General features: G+C 45.0%; 1 protein-coding gene across 1 annotated transcript in view; it reads left to right on the top strand.

Annotated features, from left to right (window-relative positions):
• The window catches only part of MGMT (O-6-methylguanine-DNA methyltransferase), a 138,123-nt gene that overhangs the window by 97,183 nt on the left and 18,440 nt on the right, over positions 1-22,500 (top strand). Inside the window, exon 4 of the mRNA XM_039554105.1 lies at positions 9,923-10,083. Within this exon, the coding sequence (XP_039410039.1) occupies positions 9,923-10,083 (161 nt within the window). The remainder of the gene's footprint in view (positions 1-9,922; positions 10,084-22,500) is intronic.

Below are 22,500 nucleotides of genomic sequence, written 5' to 3'. Positions count from 1 at the left end.
CCATTTTGGGAGAGATCCTGCTGATGTGGGTGGTAGCAACCTCAAAGCCCTGCAGAAAGGCTTTGCAGATCTCTGTTAGCTCTGCTGTTTTAATTGGGATGTATTAGTTTTTATGACGTGCTCTAAGGTGTCCCCAGAGTCTTCTGTTCTCCAAGTGAACACCCCCAGCTCTCCCAGGCTGGCTCCAGAGCAGAGGGGCTCCAGCCCTGGAGCATCTTTGTAGCCCCTGGACTCACTTCAATGGGAGATACTCAGGGGTCACAGACTTTACACCCACACTGGGAACTTGCTTTGAAGAACGTCCTGGCGAGTTGAATTCTTAAGAGGTTCCTGATTTATCTGTATCTTAATTCATTTTAATAGGCTGGAGGATCTGCAGGTGCTGTTGATTATAATTCTTGGTGCTCACTGTCATCTGGAATTCATGCACTGACGCACGTCAAGGTGGACATCCAAAGTCAGGGCCCAGCTCCAATAATTCAGCCTTAAAGTTTTTGTCCTTCAGTGTCCCCGTGCACCAGATCAGGGACCTGGGTCTTGCAGTATAAGGGTTGTAATGTGTATTTTAACTCCCTTAGGTTCGCTGGGTTTTTTTTTTTTTTAAATCCATGCATAATTGGGATTATATCTATCTGAGATATGTAGAAAAAAATGTAAATTTGACTTCAGATACCAGTTAGCATTTGGGTTATCACTGCGAGGCAGGGTTCAGAGTAGGGCTGGTGGGTTTGTGGCTGTTGCAGAGGGCTGGGAGTGGTGGTGAGTCCCCAAAACCAGCGGAGATAGCGGCGAAGCGCAGGGAATGCGGCGTGCGGTTTGAGGGTCCCCTGCAGCCAGCCCTAACACAGTTAATTGCCTGTGATAAAACCGACCTCCGAGGCCTGATGGGAGACTTCTTTTATATAAGAAAAAATGTTTTGTAACAATTTCTTGTAAGTGCTAAAATTAACTGACTTTCTTTTAACCTAATTAAAGCTAGAACTGATGATATCACCTATGCTTAATGTTGCCGAACATCTCGGGCAGAGCGTGCTGCCGCTTGGAGCTTGGCTCCATTTTTGCTTCCTGCTTTAAAACATTTAATGTGAAGCATCTGCTCGGTTGTTGCCGGTTCAGGGTGTGCTTGATCTCCCCCGTTCTCAATCTAGAACAGGGTGGTCCTTTCCAACACAGAAGATGCACAGAAACCGGGCTTTTTTTATCTTTTCGGCGAATTTTCCGGTCGTTCTGCTGCCAAACCCACTGATTTGAAACAGAAATATTTATGAAGAGCTCACTCTGATATTAGGAATATTTGTGCTCTCTCGATAGGGCGCAGCTGTAGGTCTTTGAAGAGTTTCATTCATGGAGGGGAGTGGGTCTCTCTGGGGAAGGTCTCCGGGCTGATACAACTCCCAGTGCTGATGAGCACCAGAGCTAACTGTGGTTGTCTTGGCCTGGATGATTCCTGCTAACACCAATGAGATAGAAACGTGCAGGGTGGAATCTGGAGAGAACAGGAATTAGTCTGGAAAAGCTGTGTGTGGGAAACAGGAAGAAAGCAGTGCTGGAATTGGTGACCAGTGTGGAGGTGGAGCAGGAAATCTGCTGTAGAGCAGTGAGGTCAGACTGAGCAGTACAGAGATGGTCCAGACCAGGTGAGGTCAGGAGGAGGGTGGTGGCCAGCATAGAAAAAGGGGAGAATTTAAAGGTGGGCTAAGGAGAGGACTGTGGACAAGGGTCTGGAGTGACAGGAAAAGGGGAATGGCTTCAAACTGCCAAAGGGCAGGGATAGATGGGATATTGGGGAGAAATTCTTCCTGTGAGGGTGGGCAGGCCCTGGCACAGAGAAACTGTGGCTGCCCCTGGATCCTTGGCATTGCCCAAGGCCAGGCTGGACATTGGGGCTTGAAGCACCCTGGGACAGTGGAGGGTGTCCCTGGCCATGGCAGAGGTGGAACAAGATGATTTTTAATGTCCCTTCCCACCCAAACCATTCTGGGATTGAGGGAAGGAGGGCGGCACGGAGCAGTGAAGGGCTTGGGGCACTGGGACGCCCCAAGAAGATTGAGGTGGTTGAAGAACCAGAACTTTGTGGTTGTCCTTCCACCTGGCTGTTGCTTTAACAGAGGTCTTTGTTCCTAATGGGATTCACTGCTGTGAAAACACAATAAATGCTCAGGGAAAGGGAGCCAAGCCCACACACACAGAGCATTGTTTTCCTTGGACGTGTTTCAGGTGTTCCTCAGGAAGTCACCGCCGTGGTCTCGCAGTGCCACATCCCAGGGCAGGATCTTGTTTGAAATCTGTGTCTCCCTGTATAGGATTCCAATCAAAACTTTAATGGTCCAGGGCAGTCAGTAGCATTTAATGACCTTCAGTGCTATCACTTGAGTCTTTTGGGCATTGACATTGATTTTCCTTATCTTGGCATGTGGAGACAGGAGTCTCACTCCATCCTTTGAAGTGTTTGCTGGTACACACCAGGAGCACAGAATAAGCAGGGAGCAGCTTTGCAGCAGGGATCATCAAACTTGGGCAAACCCAGTTTGGTCCCCAAATTTAATATCATTATTTCAAAAGTCGGGAAAAGAAATGAGGCTATTTGGCCATCTTTGTATTTACTCAAGAGGTGTGTTTATTTATTATTTATTGTAGCAGTAATTTAATTTATTCATGTATTACGTATTTAATTATATATTTATTTGTTATATTATTTATTTGGGATTCATATCATGTGTATGATGCCCAGATCTCTGTGCAGGTGCTTCTTTCCCAGGGTTAAAGAGGGGATGCAGAATTTCTCACCAGTCAGATCCATAAGAATTTGCATCCTCCGGAACAGATAAAAAAACAGTAAGGAAAACATTGCACAGGTTGTATGACAAGGAGTTAGTCTTACTCAACTCTGAGTTGTTGTGCTCCTCCTTAAATGCATCAAATTTTTCTTAATAGGTTTTAAAAGGAGCAGTGTCGGGGCTGTTGGACAGGAATTGGGGGTTATTGCTGTTCGTCGCAGCTCTCATCCCTCTTTTAATCTCTCCCTACCATCATACAGCCACTTCATTTATAAGCAGCTAAATTAAACTATGTCAGGATGTGCTTCCCCATGAATTTTAAACCTAAAAAGGCGCTTTGTTCGTTGATTCAGTTGTGGGGAAGAAATGCAACAGAGCCACCCGGCTATTTGAACTCTTTATTTGCCACATTTACAATATTAATAACACTGTTTCCAGAAGTTGTCACATCAAGTAAAAGATCTTCATTCCGGGCTGTCTTTTGGGGCCAAATCGAGACTGGATGCATGCATTTAATAAATTGTAGTCTCAAGTAGTCATTTTGGTAAATAATTAGCTTGGGTGGAAGAATAAGTTAGCATATTGTATGCATCTAATGCTGCAAATGTACACACAGCAAACTTTGCTATTAATCAACAGTCAAGCACTGTAAGTTGGGTCTCATACATAATGAATTGTCCTTAAACCCCCTGGGCTTTATTGATAGAAAAATAAGAGAAAACACGAGGGTAGTAAGCTTTAGAATAAAATTTAACGAGATTGCTCTGCATCCCGTAATCGGTTTGGAGTCATTAGAGACCAGATAATTCAGCTGCAGTTTTGGGGTGGCTTTAGCCTTCATCTATCAAAGAAAGGCTGCTTAAATGACATTTAGGTGTGGATAAAACACATTTTTTAGTTAATTTCACAATGAAGGCTCCAGTAAAAACATCGACTCACTCTGCGTTATTATGGAACAAATAATGCTGCCTCACTGAGTCTCATTTTAATGTTAATTTTTGTGTGCTAATCATCACTGATTCTTCCATTTGAAAAGTAACACACCAGTTATTTCTCAAAGAAAAAAATGGTTTGGTAAGACAAGCACAGATCTATATAATTGTAAGAAAAAGACAGCCTTCAGTTTTCAGACAGTGCAACTTTTTTCTGTGGTGAATTCACATGTGTGAGAGTTATGTGACAACTTGTCTTCCATCATTTGCTGATGAAACAAAAAAATGCCATTTAAAAACCAATAATTTTTAAATTATCCTGGCCCTTCATATGTATTTCATGGCAAGAGTTACCATTCAGGTCCTAGAGGATCAACAGTGACTTCTGCAAATGTAAAAATTTACTCTAGTTTAGGAGCTCTGTTATTAACTATTTATATATATATATAAAACTTATATAAATATTAAGAATTGTCTATACTAATGACACTCACAGAGCTCCGTACCCACAGTCACCAGGCACTTCCCACCATTGGGGAAGAAAATCACAATAAAAACCCACAAAAAGATTAAAAATAAAGGTAAAATTACAAAAAGACAAAAATATAAGTTATAAAACATTACCAAAAAATTAAAAATTGAACAATTGGAATGAATAATGTACTCTGAGTCTGCCCACGTGTATCAGTGGCACTTTGTTGACTCCAGGCTAGGAGGAGTTGCAATTTTTTTTAGTTGAGGAGCTTTTTTCATTTTTGTCTTAACCCAGAAAAAAACATTGAAAATTTTTAAATTGAAGTAGAGGGGACTCTTCACTGGCTCAGTTTCTAAACCTCTCCTTAGCAAGCCACTGGAAGGTGAGGTAGTCTTCCAGGGATAAAACACTCAGGTGTGTGTGGCTGCGGGCAGTGGAAGTGAGATTTGGATGTTACAGTCAACCAATCAATTGTATTTAAAATATACAAATATTTTATAAATAGGCATCTATTTTATAAATATGTTATGGGAGCTGCTACAACGCTCTCATGGTATTTATTTATCCTAAGGAAGCTTCCAGCTCCTGGCTTTCCCCCCAGGAATGTGCCAGCTGAGTCGTTGTGTTACATCCTCTTCCTTTCAACACTGCTCAAGGTCCACCTTGTTTCCCATAAGTTTATGAAGGACTGAGGCAAAAAGTAGCTCAGAAATAAATAATGAGCATCCTGCCACTTTAGAGCATGGCTTCTCCCAGCATTGCTCTGCTTTTCATCATGGTTAAGCTGTTTGGGATGATCCCGAAGCCAGTCTGCTGCTTACATGTTTATTTTGGAAGCGCCTTAGCAACTTCCAGTTCTTGGCAGTGGCTTTGGAAGGAGCCCATTGAACTGAAACAGGTGGTGTTGCTGCTTTTCTCCCCCTCTGCTAAAACCTGCTTTCCCTTCCTTTCAGCCCATGCAAACACGAGGAGACACCGGAGAAGCAAGGCTGGGATGGAGCTTTGGGAAGACACCTCTGAGCTGTGGGGATGCAGGAGCCAGCTGGCTCCCCGGGCCTGGGCAGGCTCTGAGAAGGGCTGTAATGGAAGGAAGTATATAGGATTGCAGGAGGAATGGTGAGGAATAGCTGTGGTGTGTGAAAACCCTAATCCTGTGGTGGATTGCCATGTTGGAACTGATCTTGGGCTCTCTTGGGCATCACCACCATGAGCTGGAGATGTGCAGCACCAGCAGTGGGTGCCTGGCCTGAAAAAAGGCTCTTTGTGAGACACATCCAACTTGAAAAAAATATTTATTTATTTCTAGATGTCTTTAGATAGCTTAAAACAAGCTTTTATTTCTGTTGGAGGTGTCTGTAGTTTTAATGAAGCATCCCCCTGTAAAGCCATATTGGTCATATCCATTTACCATCCCCAAAAAGTTCAGGCATGGGACAGACATGTCACCCTGCTGACATATTGGAGGGCACCACATTCCTGCAAACAAAAGAATTCTGGGTCAAAAAATAAAATAAAATAAAATAAAATAAAATAAAATAAAATAAAATAAAATATAAAATAAAATAAAATAACATATAAAATGCACACTAAACCCCAACAGCAATGATTGACTGTTGACCAGGTGAAAATACAAAAACCTCCACTTTGAATTTTTTGGGATGCCAGGCAGCAGCCAGCATAATTCAGGAATGCAAACAAGTATAGTGACAGCCTCTGATGAAAGTGGAAGCAGTTTAAATAATACTAATGTGGTTTAAATAAATGTTTCTCATTATTCCAACCCCACTGCAGGAAAAAAAAAGGCATTGATGCTTTTTAAGGAAAAATTAAAAAATTTTCCGGGGTGAAAGCAAAGCAGTCATGTTTCTTGTATATTTTGTTTAGGGTCTGGGGTTTTTTATTTTTCGATGAACATGCTTATGTTATTTTCCTGTATAAAAGTAAAATTGCATCTTGTTGAATCACAGGTGTGAGACAAACTTTCCATAGGTAAACCAGTGAATGGCCACTTTGGCTACCACCTTGTGTGCTGCTGGTGCCTCTGTGATTCTTTCCTTTGGGATCACCCAGGGTAGCACATTAAGTAGAGCCCCTTTTGCTTTTTCACTCCTAAAGTTTAGGCCCAGGTAGTTAATATGAGTCTTAGATGCGTATTTTTCTCTAAATTTCAACTTTTTCCTGTCCAGCTTGACTTAGAGGTGCTCAAAGATCCATGCCTGGGGTAGGGTGTTGAGAAACCTTCCAAGAAATCAAACACTGAGCAGAGGGATTTCCTTCCAGGGGGGAATTTCCCATGATGTAACTCCTCTGCTCTTCTTGAGAATGTTTTGAGACCACTTTGACTCTGCTTTCTGAAAGGTACTTAAGGCTTTGAAGCCTGAGAAGATCCTTTAAAAGCCAGCTGGTGTTTTCAGTTGGATGTTTAATGCCGAGGTAGTTTGTAGAAGGAGTGCTGCTATGCAGCTTTGGAAAGGGAGAGGGGAGGAGGGAAGGGCAGGAGCAGGAGGAGGGCCAGCAGAAGACACCCATGTATGAGTTCTGTGCCTTCTTTTTCTTCATTAAAGCCGTCAAATTCCCAGGAATAGCTGTTGCCATCTCTAGCCAAGCAAAATTAATGTGAAGGTTTTCCTTTTTTTTCAACTCTTTGCCAGTTTGAAGCTCTGGGAGTGTGTGTTGGCACACTCCAGAGTGTGGAGTTTGTATCCTGCAGGAAAAGAGGTCAGTGCATTCTTCGAAGGCAAATTCATTTCTGCCTTGCAGAGCGTTCCCTGTCCCTGCCAAGGTGGAGGTGGCCATGGAGGTGGCAGGTGTTGGGAAAGCCTCTGGTGTTGAATTGCTGGGAGAATGGTCCCACCAAAAACATCTGGAGAAGTTCAGCAGTGGCAGGGCACTGCACTTAAAAACAGCAATTAAAAAGAAATTTAAAAATAAATTCTATCCAAACACTCCTGCCAGGGAACACCTGGTAGAAGTGAGGAATGTGTGTGTGTGATGGCTTGGCTCAGAATGGAACCTTAAAGCCCACCCAGTGCCACCCCTGCCATGGCAGGGACACCTCCCACTGTGCCAGGCTGCTCCCAGCCCCAATGTCCAGCCTGGCCTTGGGCACTGCCAGGGATCCAGGGGCAGCCCCAGCTGCTCTGGGCACCCTGTGCCAGGGCCTGCCCACCCTCCCAGGGAACAATTCCCAGTTCCCAATCTCCCATCCAGCCCTGCCCTCTGGCACTGGGAAGCCATTCCCTGGGTCCTGTCCCTCCATGCCTTGTCCCCAGTCCCTCTCCAGATCACTTGGATCCCCTTTAGGCCCTGGGAGGTGCTCCCAGAGTCTTCGTGGCTGCTCCCCACCAGTTTGGGGGTGACTGATGATGGTTGGGTGCCCTTGATCTGCAGCTGGAGGCAGAGCCTGGAGCTGCTGCTCCTGGATCCATGAGGAGATGGAGTTTTTCTGTTTTATGGTCACATTACAGCCCAAATGATTTCCAGATTCCCAAGAATGGGAAACAGGATGATGTGAAAAACATAAGGCATGCATAGCTTTGAGCGCTCTCCATGCTCTTCTGGATAAATGGAGCAGAAAAGTCTCCCCACTTCTCTCCCAGGTTTCAGAGGAGTTACTGTCAATATATTCTCTCATTATTATTTTGTTGTAGCTCCAACAATCCCCAGTAAAACAGAGCCACATTCTGCTGTGTCGTACCTATGTGAAATAAGGGATTATCCGTGGTGTTGGGAGCTTGGTTTGAAGTCCATGTCATGGGCATTCGTGTAAAAAAGTTTGGGCATGGATTCTCATACCTTTTTCCTAGCAAAGGTATTATTAATCAGAAAAGTAGCATGAAGTAGACATCGGTTTTGTAAAGCAAATTGATCCTACTTCACACACAGAAAGAAAATAAAGAATCAAAGGCATTAATTTAATAAATAAATTCAAAGAGAGAAATAAAATTGCACTCAACACCTACTGAACTGGATCCAGAGCTGGTTCTGCAGATTTGCTTTGCCTCTGCTCCAAGCCGTGGACTCCGGTGCGGCGGGAGTGTTTTAATTGTCCGTCTCTGCGTCCCTCCACTTCCTCATCAGTAATTGCATGGCCTTCAGTGGTTCACAGTTAATCAGAGTCGGGGCTGGGGCATGGCAGAGCTGTTGGATCAGGCACCCGGCCGAGCGAGGGCTCTGCGTCTGAGGGCGGCCGTGCCCGGGCGCCCGGCGCATCCCTGCTCCTGTCTGCAGGCTCTGCTGATGATCCCGGCGTGCCCGGCTCAGTGCTGGGCTGCATCAGGCACTGGAGATGTTGGGCCTCTCTGCAGAGCTGCCTCGAGGCTGAAGCAGAGCCGGGCTCTTCGATGCCGCTACTGGAACATCTCTTGGTTCGTTTGCTTTGGCTTTTGCTCAGAAGAGTCTCACAAAACCCTTCCCCCTCCTTGCAGCACGCTCAGGAATCAGGGTTGGTTTGTTCTGTCCCCGTACCTGGCTGGCACAGTTGCTCTGGTTTTCTCTTCCCTTGTCTCAGGTTCACAGGTATTTTGATATTGCCACAGTTTTCTCTCAGTTTTCCTGCTTTGGGGCACATCCAGCCTCTCACCAGGAGACTCTGCTGTCGAGGTCTAGCACTGAGGAACTTCTGGCTCTGGCTTTATTTCCAGCTGGGAGAAAAAGCTGCAAGAATCAGGAAACCTTTGGATGGCCCATCCTTGGTGGGGAGGGCTCTGGATATGAGGAGCTTGCTGGCAGGGGTTGCTGTTCTGGCCATCGCCCTTGGTGTTGTCTCCATCATGTCTCATGGAGTCTGGTTTTTTATTGCTATCCTCACACAGGTCTCTGCAGTTTTGAGTGACCCCCCCCAACTGCACCCCAGCCTTGGGAAGCACCAGGAGAGCACCATCACCCCTTTCCCAGCACTGCTCTGCATCCCTGAAAACATCCAGCTTGGAAAACACAGCTGGATATGTGCAAATTCGGGGTTCCCTTTCTCATTGCTCTCATCCACACGTTGCTCTTGCAGGGGAAAAGAATAAAAAGGAGCAAGGGAGGAAGCACATTCTCATTTACAGGTGCTTTCTGCTTGCTCACTTTGCTCCTCAGCCCCTGCAAGCATGAGCTGCCATTGAAAATCAAATGAATTCTCAATTGCTTCCTTCCAATTCAATCAGGGGAGGGAAGCAGAGGCCTGCCACGGCGCTGGAGGAAGCGGGGCCGGGGAGGGCACGGAGCGGCAGAGAGCTGCTTCCTTCCCTCCTTCCCCAGGGATGGGCCCTGGGGACAAGGGACTGTGCCCCTGGGGGACACGGAGGAGGAGCCTCACCTCCATCCACCCTGGAAGCACAAGGATGTGTCAGCCACCACGGGCTTGGGTGGTGTTCTTGCTCCCTGACATTTCCCATATGGCTTTTTCCTCACACCAGTCTTCCATGGATTTTCCTACAGGTGTTTATAACATTGTGTCATCTTTGCATTTGTAGAGGTGGTGAGGGTGAATTTTTGTTGCTGCTGTGAGGAATCCCTTCACTTCTCTCTGAGAAGAAAAAAGATCTGACTCCAGATGAAATGTTTCTCTGATAGAGAGTGTGAATATTTGGTTTTATCACAGGATCACAGAGCTGTTTTGGTTGGAAGGGACCTTCCAGATGGTGATGTTCTGCTCAAGGGACACTTTCTGCTAGACCACGTTGCTCAGAGCCCTGTCCAGCCTGGTTTTGTCATTTTTTACCCTTGTAATTTTGCATTTCTCTGTGTCTCAGCAGGGCAGAGTCCTCGGTGGCTTGCGAGGTGTGCGAGGGGGCCGAGGAGATGACGGAGCCCCTGCAGCAGTGCACGGCCTGGCTCCGAGCCTACTTCTGTGAGCCAGCGACCACGGGGACCCTGCCCGTGCCAGCCTTCCACCACCCCCTGCTCCAGAGAGGTCAGTGCCACTTCTCCCTGCCCTCTGCCATCAGCCACCAGCACTGGCTCCCACCCTCCCTCGTCCTTGGTCTATAAAATGATGTGGTTCAGCTGCCAGCACCGAAAGGTTGGGGTGCAAACACACCCGAAGGGTTGTGAGCTGCTCAGTGAGGTGGTGGCTACTTAAAGTAGCTTTTGGCCAGCAGAAAGCGGCGTTGAGGCTTTGACATCACTCTCCACAACTCCCTGGCTGAAGGTGGGGTCTGGCTCTGCTCCCAGAGAAGAGGAGGAGTGGAAATGGACTCACATTGCAACAGCAGAGATTTAGGTTGGAGATTAGGGAGAGTTTCTTCATGGAAAGGTTTGTCCAGGCCTGGCACAGCTGCCCAGGGCAGGGGTGGAGTCCCCATCCCTGGGGGGATTTAAAAGCCCTGTGGATGTGGCACCTGGGGACGTGGGTGGCCTTGGCACTGCTGGGAATGGTTGGAATTGATGGGCTCAGAGGGATTTTCCAACCTCAGTGATTCCCTGATTCTGTGGTTCTGTGTCCCTGTCAGCAGAAAAGTGCCAGGGAAGCAGTCAGGGATAGGCTGTGTCAGGTCACTGTGGTTTTATTCCCCAAAGTTATCATAGATAATATGCTGATATTTTTAAACAAAGGACAAAGAGAATTGTTACCAAGAAGTTGTGTTATTTATGAATCTGGCTAAAAGCAACACCTGAGAAAAGTTCCTCCTCCCCATTCCCCATTTATTATCTGTGTTTCTGAAGGCCTCCTAACAGAAATCAACCACTTGGAATGAAACTGGTAATAATAATAATAATAATAATAATAATAATAATAATCTCAGAAGTCTGATGTTTTCAGTGCCTTCTTGCCTGCCCCAAATGTCACCATTTCTCAGTGGATAAGGGAGTCTCAGGATCTGTGAGCTTTGCACAGCAACTTCGTTTCCATGAGCATCCTCTGTACTTACTTTCCCCTGTTATGTGAATTCCCCAGTGCCAGATCCTTCACAGTCAAATTCCAGGGTGGTACTGAGGAATTTTCTTATTAGCTGGGATGAAATGAAGTGCCACGTTGTGGAAACTTTATCCTTGAGGTGGATGTGAACAGGCAAAGCTGGGTAGGAAATATTACTGCTGCTGCTCCTGCCATCTCTGAACAACAGCAGGGGAATTCTGCCTCCCAGATCATCCATCAGAAGATTATAAAACATTTAAAATCATGCTTTTTCTTTTCATTAGTTTTCCTAAATGGGCTCCTGAATTCCTTTTAGCTTTGTGAATGAAAATCCTTGGTTGAAGCTCTGCTGACGTTGTTTTAGATGCTGGTTTGGGGTTCAGACCTGAGAGGTTTGACTTTGTGGGAGACTTGGTTCCTCCCTAGGACACAACATTCCTGTGCAGGCAACACTGAAGGGACTGAGGATCCTTTAAAAGAGGAAAAATAAGGATATTTGTTAACAGGAAGCTTCTTGAGGGAAACAATCATCACCCTTGAATTTTTGGGGAGAGGAGGGAAAGTTCTTCAGCACCATCTGAGCTCAAAACCCAGCCAGGAGCTGTGTCAGGGATGGGACGTGGCTGGGAGCATCAGCTGAGGGTCCCTGCAGCACCTGTGGCCTTGTGAGGGGTGGCACTGGTGGTTCCACTGACCTCTGGTGCTCAGGGGTTTGGGTTTGACCACCTGCAGCACGGGCAGGGGCTGCAGGACAGCGTTCTGGTTTCAGCACCTGCGTCTTCAGGTTGTTTTCATTTAGCTCCATCATTTGCTCTTGGCCTGGGCCCAGGTGTGTGTTTTACTGGGGGAAGGCACCTCCCTCATGGAAACTCTTAATGAAGAGTTAATTGGCTCCAATCACAGCAATGTGAGAGCATTTCTGTTCTTCTGTGACTTTCTCCTACTAATACTTTCATAAAATAGAAAAAAAATTACGTTGGAAGGAATGTGGAAATAGATGTCAAAAATTTGAAGGAGCTGGTTTTAAGAGTTATTTAGGAGAAAGGTGAGGTAAAAATCAAATTATGATGGATTGCACTTCAGTTTATCTGCACATCCGAATTGCAGTTTTGCTAAATCAGGAATTTGGTATTTATTTACTTTTATACATTTACATTTGAAAGTGCCTACTCATTTCTCCAGGCACTTAAAAACGCAGAACAAACATCAGTGAGAGCACGAGGATCCAAAGCCAGAAAGGCTTTTTCTCATCACTCTGATTTTCTTACGTTTCTGTTCAGCAGCAGCTCTTCAAATGGGGCCCTGAGCAGCCTGGGACAGTGGGAGGTGTCCCTGCCCATGGCAGAGCTGGAATTGGATGGGCTTTAAGGTCCCTTCCAACCCAAACCAGGCTGGAATTCTGTGATTCCATCATCATCAAAACCTTTGGCTGTTCTTTCCTCCCCTTCCCTGTAAATATGGCCACTGATAGTGGGTTCTTTGATAGAGGATTCGAGTTCCATCCTCAAGTCCTTCTGTGGTCAGGACTGACTATTGCATAATTTCTTCCTAATCAGTGCTTATGTCAAATTTTATTTTATTTTTCTGCACTAACTTCATCTGAGGACAGGAAGGGTTTTGCCTATGTCATAAAACGCACTAAAAACATTCCTTATTTAACAAAAAAAACAAGTAAGTGCTTTTGGGATGAAACACTTCTGAATTCATGGTCAGTTCTGCAGCTGCCTTTGTGCCAGTTGGGAGGCATAGTTCCTTGTGGAGAGAAAAATCATGACAATCAACTCTGAGATAACAAAAGCAGAGAGATTTGCAGATTCAGACAGTAGAGATGTTCTGCCTTATATTTACTCTATTAAGAAATTCTATAAAACTTCTGTATTTGCTGTTTCAGTGGCTCCTCCTATGTCTTAAATTTTTCTGAAGTGCCTTCAGTTTTCTAAATTACTGTTAAATGGGGGAAACGTCAAAAACACTTAAAGTACAAAATTAACCATTCCTCTCGTAACTTGGCATTGGTGAAGGTGGAATCTGAATCTTCAGGCAGGCAGGAAAATCATGGAATCATGGAACCATTAGGGTTGGAAAAGACCTTTAAGATCATCCAGCCCCAGCACCATCACTGTGGTCACAACTAATCCATGTCCCCAGCTGCCACATCCACGTGGGTTTTGAACATTTTCAGGGGTGGTGACTCCACCACTGCCCTGGAGAGACTGTGCCAGGGCTGGACAGCTTTTCCATGAAGAAATTTTCCCTAATCTCCAATCTAAACCTTCCCTGGCACAGTTTGAGGCCATTTCCTCTCATCCTGGTTCTTGTTCCCTGGGAGCAGAGTCCGACCCCACCTGGCTCCCTGTCAGGGAGTTGTGGAGAGGGAAAAGTTTGGTTTCCCAACAACTCCAGGAGTTCTCTCCTTACTGGCTCTCCAGTTTATATGCAGCCAATATATTTATTTTTAAGCATAATTGAAAATGTGGAGTTTTCAACAACCTGTGTCCTGGCCAGCACTCAGTGTGGAATTTCACTGAGCAGAGAGAAAGTCAGGTTTTCCCACTCCTCTGAGTGGGACACCTCAGAAAAATCCCTGAACATTCCTAATGGGAAATGATGACTTGCTCTTAATGTATCCTGGTCATTAGCCCCCTTTCTATATGAAAAAGAAGATTGGACTGTTACTATTTCGAGGGCTGTGCACGGGGGTGGGTGATTTGTGGGTCCGGAACACGGGGAGGGCAATGCTAAATTGGTCCCTCCTGGCTTTGCTGCCTTGCCCTTGCTGTGCTGTGCCCTGCAGCGGGGCAGAGCGTGTGGCACAGACCAGATGGCTCATTAGGGCCCAGGAGCAGAGGAAATTGGAGGCACACCAGAGTTTCCCTTTGCCCTGTGACGAGCAGCAGCCCCGGGGTTCTGCTCCTTGCGTGCTGTGCCGTCCTCACCGGATGAGTCCTTCAGATCCCTGGGGGTGGAGTTCCTCCATCAGGGCCGTGTCCTGAGGGTGCAGGCCTGGAGCAAAGCTGAGCCTTTCCCTCAGTCCAGCTCAGTCCTCCTGTTCCTTCAGATGAGCTGGGAATTCCTGCTTCGGGGCTTAGAGGTCTGGAAGTGGGGTTAGGGCACTTTTGGTTTTAAACTGAAGGAACATCCGGTTTACGTTGGATATTGGGATGGAATTGTTCCCTGGGAGGGTGGGCAGGCCCTGGCACAGGGTGCCCAGAGCAGCTGGGGCTGCCCCTGGATCCCTGGCAGTGCCCAAGGCCAGGCTGGACATTGGGGCTGGGAGCAGCCTGGGATAGTGGGAGGTGTCCCTGCCCATGGACAGGAACATGATGGCCTTTAAGATCCCTTCCAGCCCAAACCATTCCATGATTCTGCCACATTCCAAGCCAAAGGCAGAGCCCAGCTGTGCAGAAAGATCCAGGAGGAGCAGCCTGGGGATGGAGAGCAGGGAGGAGAGCTCTGCAGCTGAAATTCCCCGTGCATGGTGTACGTTATTCATCCAAGAGGGGATATTGATGAAACACCTCATACATAATGGGAGCACGGAGCCTTCAAAGGAGCCGGGAGCGGCTCCATTCTCCCTCCGAGGTGACGTAGCCAGGCCTGTAATCAATAATTACCCTGTGATTTCCTGCTCCTTCAGACACTCACACTGCTCAGCATGGGCTGTGAACCCCTCCCAGCCCTGCCTGGGGGTGGTGGGAACACAGGGAAATGCCAGGTGTGGGCTGAGGAAACTCCTCAATTTTTCTGTGTCACCTGCGTGGAGTCAGAGTCATCCCTTGATTCACTCTTCTCTTGGGTCTGCGGGGCTGTGGGATCTCTACCATAACTACGTCCTCAGTACTCTACACCCTTCCAGGAGAGGCACTAGCGCCTCTCTTTTACTGGTTTTGCACTTTCTAAACTGTAAAAAAGTGCCAGCCTGCAGCAAATTAAGAAAGAAAAGTAGATTTTCTGTATTTTCTGACTGTGACTCAGCAAAGGCCAGAGTTTTTTCTTATTCTTTTTATGGTCAGAATGCTTAAATCACGAAATTGTGGGACTGTTGATTTGTCTGCTTCTGAGATGACAAATTCAACATCCCCTGGTGCATATATTTAAAAGGGATTTCAGTGGCTGTGCTGCTCACCCTAATTATGGTATCCTGAGAGTAAATTTTTCCCACATACAACTTAGCCAAAGACTTCTCCAATATATAAAAATTATTTCAATAAGAAAATCATTTACATTACTAAGATGAATTACAGATATGTTTTCCCTTCCTTTAAATTACAGTAAAAAAAAACCATAAGAATCATTGACTTGGTCGAGATACTGTCAAGTAAAGCTGGAAAGTTTGAAGCTTCAGGTGCCAGTTCGTGGATAAACTGTCTGGAACTTTTTTAAGTACCTATTGTCATACTGCAGGCGCACACATGTTCAGGTTCAAAGTATTTAGTCACTCTTGTGGTGACCTTTTTGCTCAGATGTCATTAAGTTGAGACTTATGATCAGATTTTGCATCAGGGACCAGTCCATGGGATTTCCTTCCTTTATCATATAGATATGGATATAGATGTAGAGGTAGATGTAGAGGTAGAGGTAGATGTAGAGGTAGAGGTAGAGGTAGAGGTAGAGGTAGAGATAGAGGTAGATGTAGAGGTAGAGGTAGATGTAGAGGTAGAGGTAGAGGTAGATGTAGAGGTAGAGGTAGAGGTAGATGTAGATGTAGAGGTAGATGTAGATGTAGAGGTAGATGTAGATGTAGATGTAGAGGTAGAGGTAGAGGTAGAGGTAGAGGTAGAGGTAGATGTAGAGGTAGATGTAGAGGTAGAGGTAGAGGTAGATGTAGATGTAGAGGTAGAGGTAGAGGTAGATGTAGATGTAGAGGTAGAGGTAGATGTAGATGTAGAGGTAGAGGTAGAGGTAGATATATATCTATATTTAAAGCATAGCCATCCTTAATAGGAAGAGCAGCAAACTCAGCCGACAGGGAGAGCAGGAGTCCCGGTGTCATCGCTTCATGGTTCCCTTATTTCCAGTAAAAACAGGAAATTCAATGAATTAATCTGGGAAAGTGGGAATCCAGCAGGAGGTTGTAGAAACTGCCAGAGGGCAGGTTTGGATGGGATATTGGGCAGGAATTGTTCCCTGGCAGGGTGGGCAGGCCCTGGCACAGGGTGCCCAGAGCAGCTGGGGCTGCCCCTGCATCCCTGGCAGTGCCCAAGGCCAGGCTGGACATTGGGGCTGGGAGCAGCCTGGGACAGTGGGAGGTGTCCCTGCCCATGGGCTGGCACTGGATGGCCTTTAAGGTCCCTTCCCACCCAAACCATTCCCTGATTCTGTATTTATATTTTGCAGTCTTGAGCTGTGCTGTTCACTTGCTGAGGAGGAAGCAGGACTTGTCCTTTCCTAGGCAAATAAAAACTGTCATTTTTACTCCTGATTTATGCTGCAATCTGTGAAATTCTCTTAATTTTCTAGTGGAGGTTCAATTCATTAAAGAAAAAAAGTTGAGAAATGTTGCTGATTTTCCCTTTCTCAACCCTGCAGCTTCATCAGACATGCAAATACATTTCTATTTAGGCTTTTAGGAAGTGTTAAATATGAAATAATCTGCTCGGAAACGTTTGTACTTCACATATCTGGACATGGCAGATTCAAGTGCAGAGAGATGACAAGCTTTCCTATTTCTGTCTGCCAACTCAAAATTCAAATTCCAGAGACTGGCATCTTCTTTTATTACCATTTCATGTGAGAGGAGTTTTGATAAGGAGAAAGTCACTGTTTTGTGAGACATTTAATGGATTTTTACAATCCAATACTTTCCTACAATTTTCTGCAAATAGAAATCAATCCTCTCCAACCTTCAAAAATGGAAACAACAAAACCCCAAAATAGCCCAGTTACTTTTATATCTCTCATTCTTTTTCCAGCCCACTTGGCCCATTACTTAAAAACAAAACTAAACAAAAAAAAAATCAATACAAATGCATTTTGGACCAAAATATCTGCAAAATTCCTGACCCAATTCCTGTTGAATTCAGACCAAAATTCCCATAATTTCCAGTGGAGGCCTGTGTGGTTTTAAGTATATCTTACATACTCTTATTGGCGTTCATAGGATCAATTGTCTGCCAAATGTGAGCCACTGAGGGCAATTCAGGCCCTCTCAGGTGCAAATTTCCTTTTTGGCAGCACCAATTCCAGATACTCGTGGGGTTTAGGTGGAGCCTTTCAGGGTAACCATCACTGATGTGACCTCGGAAGAATCATGGAGAAAGCAGTGTGTCTGTCCTGTCATGGGGAAAGCAGTGAAAGGGTCATTTGCTTTCTAAAATTCATTGTATTTCCAGTTGGACAATCCTTTCTTGCCAGTATTCTTAACATTATTACAGGCAGGCCATAATTAGAATAAAGGAGCATTTTATAAATAGGCTTTATTTAGGTAAGAGTGGGTTGAAGATCCTCAGCCAGTGTTCACCTGTACAGTGGCAATATTTTTACTTGTTCTCAGAGAATTTGAGGATATTCAATATTCAAGACTCTGAAACGGCTGCAGAGACATGCGGATGTTGAAATTATTCCAAACTTTTGTTTAGAAAGGCGGGGTTTGTGTTTTGGTGATGGGATATTGGTGTGGGGCTGGTGAGGGGCTGGGATGGAATTCCCAGAGCAGCTGGGGCTGCCCCTGGATCCCTGGCAGTGCCCAAGGCCAGGCTGGACATTGGGGCTGGGAGCAGCCTGGGACAGTGGGAGGTGTCCCTGCCGTGGCAGGGGTGGCGCTGGATGGGCTTTAAGATCCCTCCAACCCAACCCATTCCATGATTCCATGATAAATATTTGCACAGAATTGCAGTTGGACCAAAGTCAGGGCAGCTTGACTGAAATCAGCAGCTCTAAAAGCCGCCGGTGTGTGAGGCTTCTTTATAAAGTGAATTTTCTCAAAATCACATCTCTTTTCTCCCCGTGAAATAAAGGGAATCAGTTGACCCTGATCTAAGAAACATTTTGACCAACCTGGTAACTTTTGACATTGCTGCTTGTATATGAGATTTAGATTAAAAGGTAAGAATTGAAGGTGGAAAAACCCCACCAGTGTAGGAAAATGACTTTTTTATCCAGAGTCATGTGCTCATCATCTTCACCCGGAGCCCCAGACCTCAGCACCTGCTCTCATTGCAGACCTGTGAGGAATAAGTTTAATTTAATTCATTTTTCCTTTGATTTGTTGGCTGGTTTGCCACACATGCAGCCCCACGTAACCTTTGCACCCCTCCTTAATAAAAACCCATGCAATCAAGATAAAAGGAAAGGATTTTATAAATGCAGCCTCCCACACCCGTTTTATTAATGAACTTTCAGGCAAGTTTACTTAAAACCCTGTATTGATGGGAAATATCATCAATAGTCATATACACTTAACCTGTTTGGTGTTTCAAAGGTAATGTGCTTAATGGGACTGTTACTATGGTGGGCACCTTGTTTCTAAGTAATATTGTTAATTTTTTTTCAGGAAATGACAATATAGTGACATTTCTGACAGCCCTTATATTAGGGGCACATAAATAAATTCATCTGAGGGAAAAAATGTTACAATAAAGGTATTTTGCTGCTGCTTGACCAAAGGATGCCCCTTTCTGACCCATTTTCAAGATGTTTTGCCACATCTCCTGACCAGTTTGTTTGCTGACCATTTTATTGTGGGAGAAACAAGGACTCACTTAAGTGGAAAAACACACTTTTCACTAGAAATTTGCATCCCGCACTCTTCCCAGAATAAAATATGCAAGCACAACATAAATGGCATACTCCTTTTTTTCCCTTTCTTTCTTTTTTCCCCATGAATTGGGCCTTTGATGTTCAAGAGGAGCCAGTATTAAAGGACATCCCTAGAAGGCTGTAGAAATTGTCCCTATTTATGACAAATGTAGAATAGTACAAATCTAGCTGAATGTGATGGTGTCATTAGTTTGTGAATCGCATCCTTGAAAATAACTGTGGAGGAGCCAAATCGGTTTAAAAGAAGATAACAAAATGGCTTAAGCTACTTAGGTTGAATGCCAATTATATTTTAATATTCAACTGAGCATATTTTACTAAGAAAAAAGGCAGCGTCGACGCATGCATAACTCATTGGCAGCGTCGACCAGCTGTGCCACTCTTCTCTTCGAATCACTTTGTGCATTTTAGTAGCATGGTAATTTAGTAGAGAACTACCTGAGTGATGGCATTTTCAATGAGCAGGTAATCTACAGAGAATTTTTATATGGTTATGAGTTCTGTGCTTCAGCCTGGCAACACAAAAATACATCAAGACCAATTACGGTATCAACTTTCAGCGTGATACCCTTGCCACGCAAGTGCATGTATTTCTGCCCCAGGCATTTCAAATTGCATCTAATTTGAAATCTTTGGGGTTTTAATTAAATTTCAGAATATATGGAATTCTTCATTAGTACCTGCTCTGAATAGCAGATTATACTTCTCTCAGTCTCTCGTTAAAGAAGTAGGCTGTGGTAAATAGCATGTTCAAGAACTGATCATTTGTGGTGCCTGGATATTGGGAACAGAAATAGTGAAATGCAAAATAATATCAAAAAGATTATTAGTCCAGTGAGGGACTCTTGATTTGTATTTTAATGGAATTTTACATTTCTCTTAATGATTTGCAAATTGTCCTCTGATTATAAGATGCATTAAGCTTTTCATTTTAATGGAGAGACACAGCCATTAGCAGAAATTTTTTTCTGTCTTCTTTTTAGAGTGCTTCCCTGCAGCAGATAAATATTGAAACCATTAACACCTTTTGATGTACTTTATAGTGCTGCAGCTTGGACCAATACATGAATGAACATGGCCCTTTTATATTTTAGCACTTTGCTGGAAGCTCCTGGTTGTCGTTCCGTAGGTGAACAATGACCGGAGCCCTACGCTTCCCTACCTTTATTTCCTTATAATTAATGTTCCAAATGTTTCGGGGAGCATCATTCATATTTAATGCCAAAAGAAGTAGTAAAGCCAACAAAAGTCAAGATCTGAAATGCAGATGGAGGGTGCTGTGACCTTAGCTCTGACCATCCTTCCAGGGAGGAGGGTTTGTTAGGGATTCGCGGTGGGTGAGAACACAACCGGCTCCTTTGTTGCAGACTCCAGAATACACGAGCACTCTTCATTTGTCAATCTGAAAGTCAAATTTCCTCCTTGCTTTCAGCTTAACGTGAACCCTTAATGTTGTATAAACATGTTGTGCCTGTGCTGACTTCATTGGGTTTGGCAGGAGAGCACGGGATGAAGAGCAGCCTCTTTTTTGTGGCAGCTTGCGAAGCAGGAGGAGGATTCTCCTGATGCTGCAGGTTTATGTAAAATAACGGGGCTGTTGCATCAGGTAAACGTGTGATTATTAACCTTACCAACTGAGTAAAATCCCTGTAATATTCTTTAGATGCTTTGGAAAATCAGATCATTCTTTAATAGGTGCAGGACTGGGGTGTTTCCCCAACCCCAGCTGCTTCTCATGCCCCAGGTAACCCAAATTTCTGCCTGTACCTTTGCAGACTCCTCCTCTCCTGGCAGAAACTTCCTCCAAGCAAGGCACAGATTTTAGGGCTGCCTGTCAGTTGAGCAACCTCGAGTCTCTGAAATCCTGTCAGGGGTCACTGGTAGGACTGCTCCTCTGTTTGCTTCCAGGATGTCTGTTTAAATAATTTGGATCTCGGGAATTCCAGTTGCAGTTCATTTAAGCAGTCCTGTGTGATGGCACCAGGATCAGTCAAGAGGCTGAGTGACTTCATGGGATCACACTTTACCTCTTCCCAGTTGTTTTGTTGGCTGCTTAAATACATACTCCTGAAAAGAAAAAAGAAAAAGTACACCTTAACTTTGAGATGGAAGCCAGAAGATTCTGGGAATTATTTACTGTTGCTGCATTCTTGGAAGGACGTTGTGAATTAGTGTTTGGAAAGTGCTGTGTACATCTTAGCTCCATTCGTTAGGTATTTATAACTCAATAATAAATACAAGTAAAAAGAAGTACTTTGATACTGACTTCATTTGTATGCAGTGAGGAAATAGTTCCATTTTATTGCATTTAAGCCCTTTAATGAGTATTATTTTTAATGTGCACATTTACAAAGGAACTTACAGAAAGCTGAAGAATTTGCTGTTCCTTTTTTAGCCCAGCGAGGATCTTACACTTTATTCACGTAGTGGAGCCCATTTGCATTGCATTTTTCATATATTAATTTTCTAGGCCAGGTTATCTTTGGCAACAGGATCTTCACAAAGCAACTGAGGGTGCAGATTTCTTGATCCAGAGTCCTTTGGGAGTGGATATTTGGGGCCGTGCTGAGAAATGAAACGGTAAAAACACCTCATCAGTGTAACTAAGTGGAATTACAGAGAAAAAGCAATTCTGTGGGAAGCAGGGAAAGACAGAGGAGAGATGCTGGTGCCTCCCAACCTCCTCTGCCATCAGCCTTCCTGGAGGAGAACATCAGGCTACCTGTTCTGAGTAATCCAGTGGTGACCCAGTGTGGTCAAAGGTTTGCAGAGAATTAATGTTCCTTTTCTCCCAAATAAGCTGGCTTGGTGTTGCCCTGTTCCCCGAGTGGATGTAGAAGAGGTTTGTGGAGGTACTTGGGGGATGCAAGGGATTCCTTCTGGCTGAATGTCTTGGACTGGAAGGGAACTTCAAGATCCTCTAGTTCCAAATCTGTGTAACATTCCAAATACGTAGCACATGATATTGTGGTCTGGGAGAAGAAATATCCCTGTGCTTGTAAGATGATAAAACAAATTCGAGTTTGCAAAATCAGTTTTTACACAAGCTGATGTGAAAATTCATGGATTTATTCCCCTTTCATTGAATCCCAGACTGGTTTGGGTGGAAGGGACCTCAAAGCCCACCCAGTGCCACCCCTGCCATGGCAGGGACACCTCCCACTGTCCCAGGCTGCTCCCAGCCCCAATGTCCAGCCTGGCCTTGGGCACTGCCAGGGATCCAGGGGCAGCCCCAGCTGCTCTGGGCACCCTGTGCCAGGGCCTGCCCACCCTCCCAGGAACAATTCCTGCCCAATCTCCCATCCATCCCTGCCCTCTGGCACTGGGAAGCCATTCCCTGGCTCCTGTCCCTCCATGCCTTGTCCCCAGTCCCTCTCCAGCCTTCATTCATTTTCTTTTTTTCTCTTCTTCTTTTTCCTTCCTTCCTTCCTTCCTTCCTTCCTTCCTTCCTTCCTTCCTTCCTTCCTTCCTTCTTTCTTTCTTTTTCTTTCTTTCTTTCTTCCTTTCCTTTCCTTTCCTTTCCTTTCCTTTCCTTTCCTTTCCTTTCCTTTCCTTTCCTTTCCTTTCCTTTCCTTTCCTTTCCTTTCCTTTCCTTTCCTTTCCTTTCCTTTCCTTTCCTTTCCTTTCCTTTCCTTTCCTTTCCATTCCATTCCATTCCTTTCCATCATGGGAGCTGTTAGAGCCCTGCAATGATGAACAATAATCTTGTAGGAC

The sequence above is a fragment of the Corvus cornix genome, chromosome 6 (genome assembly GCF_000738735.6).
Source record: "Corvus cornix cornix isolate S_Up_H32 chromosome 6, ASM73873v5, whole genome shotgun sequence".
NCBI classification, from domain to species: Eukaryota; Metazoa; Chordata; class Aves; order Passeriformes; family Corvidae; genus Corvus; species Corvus cornix.
The sequence above is the reverse complement of the archived record's forward strand: the minus strand, read 5'-3'. Positions and strand labels throughout refer to the sequence as shown.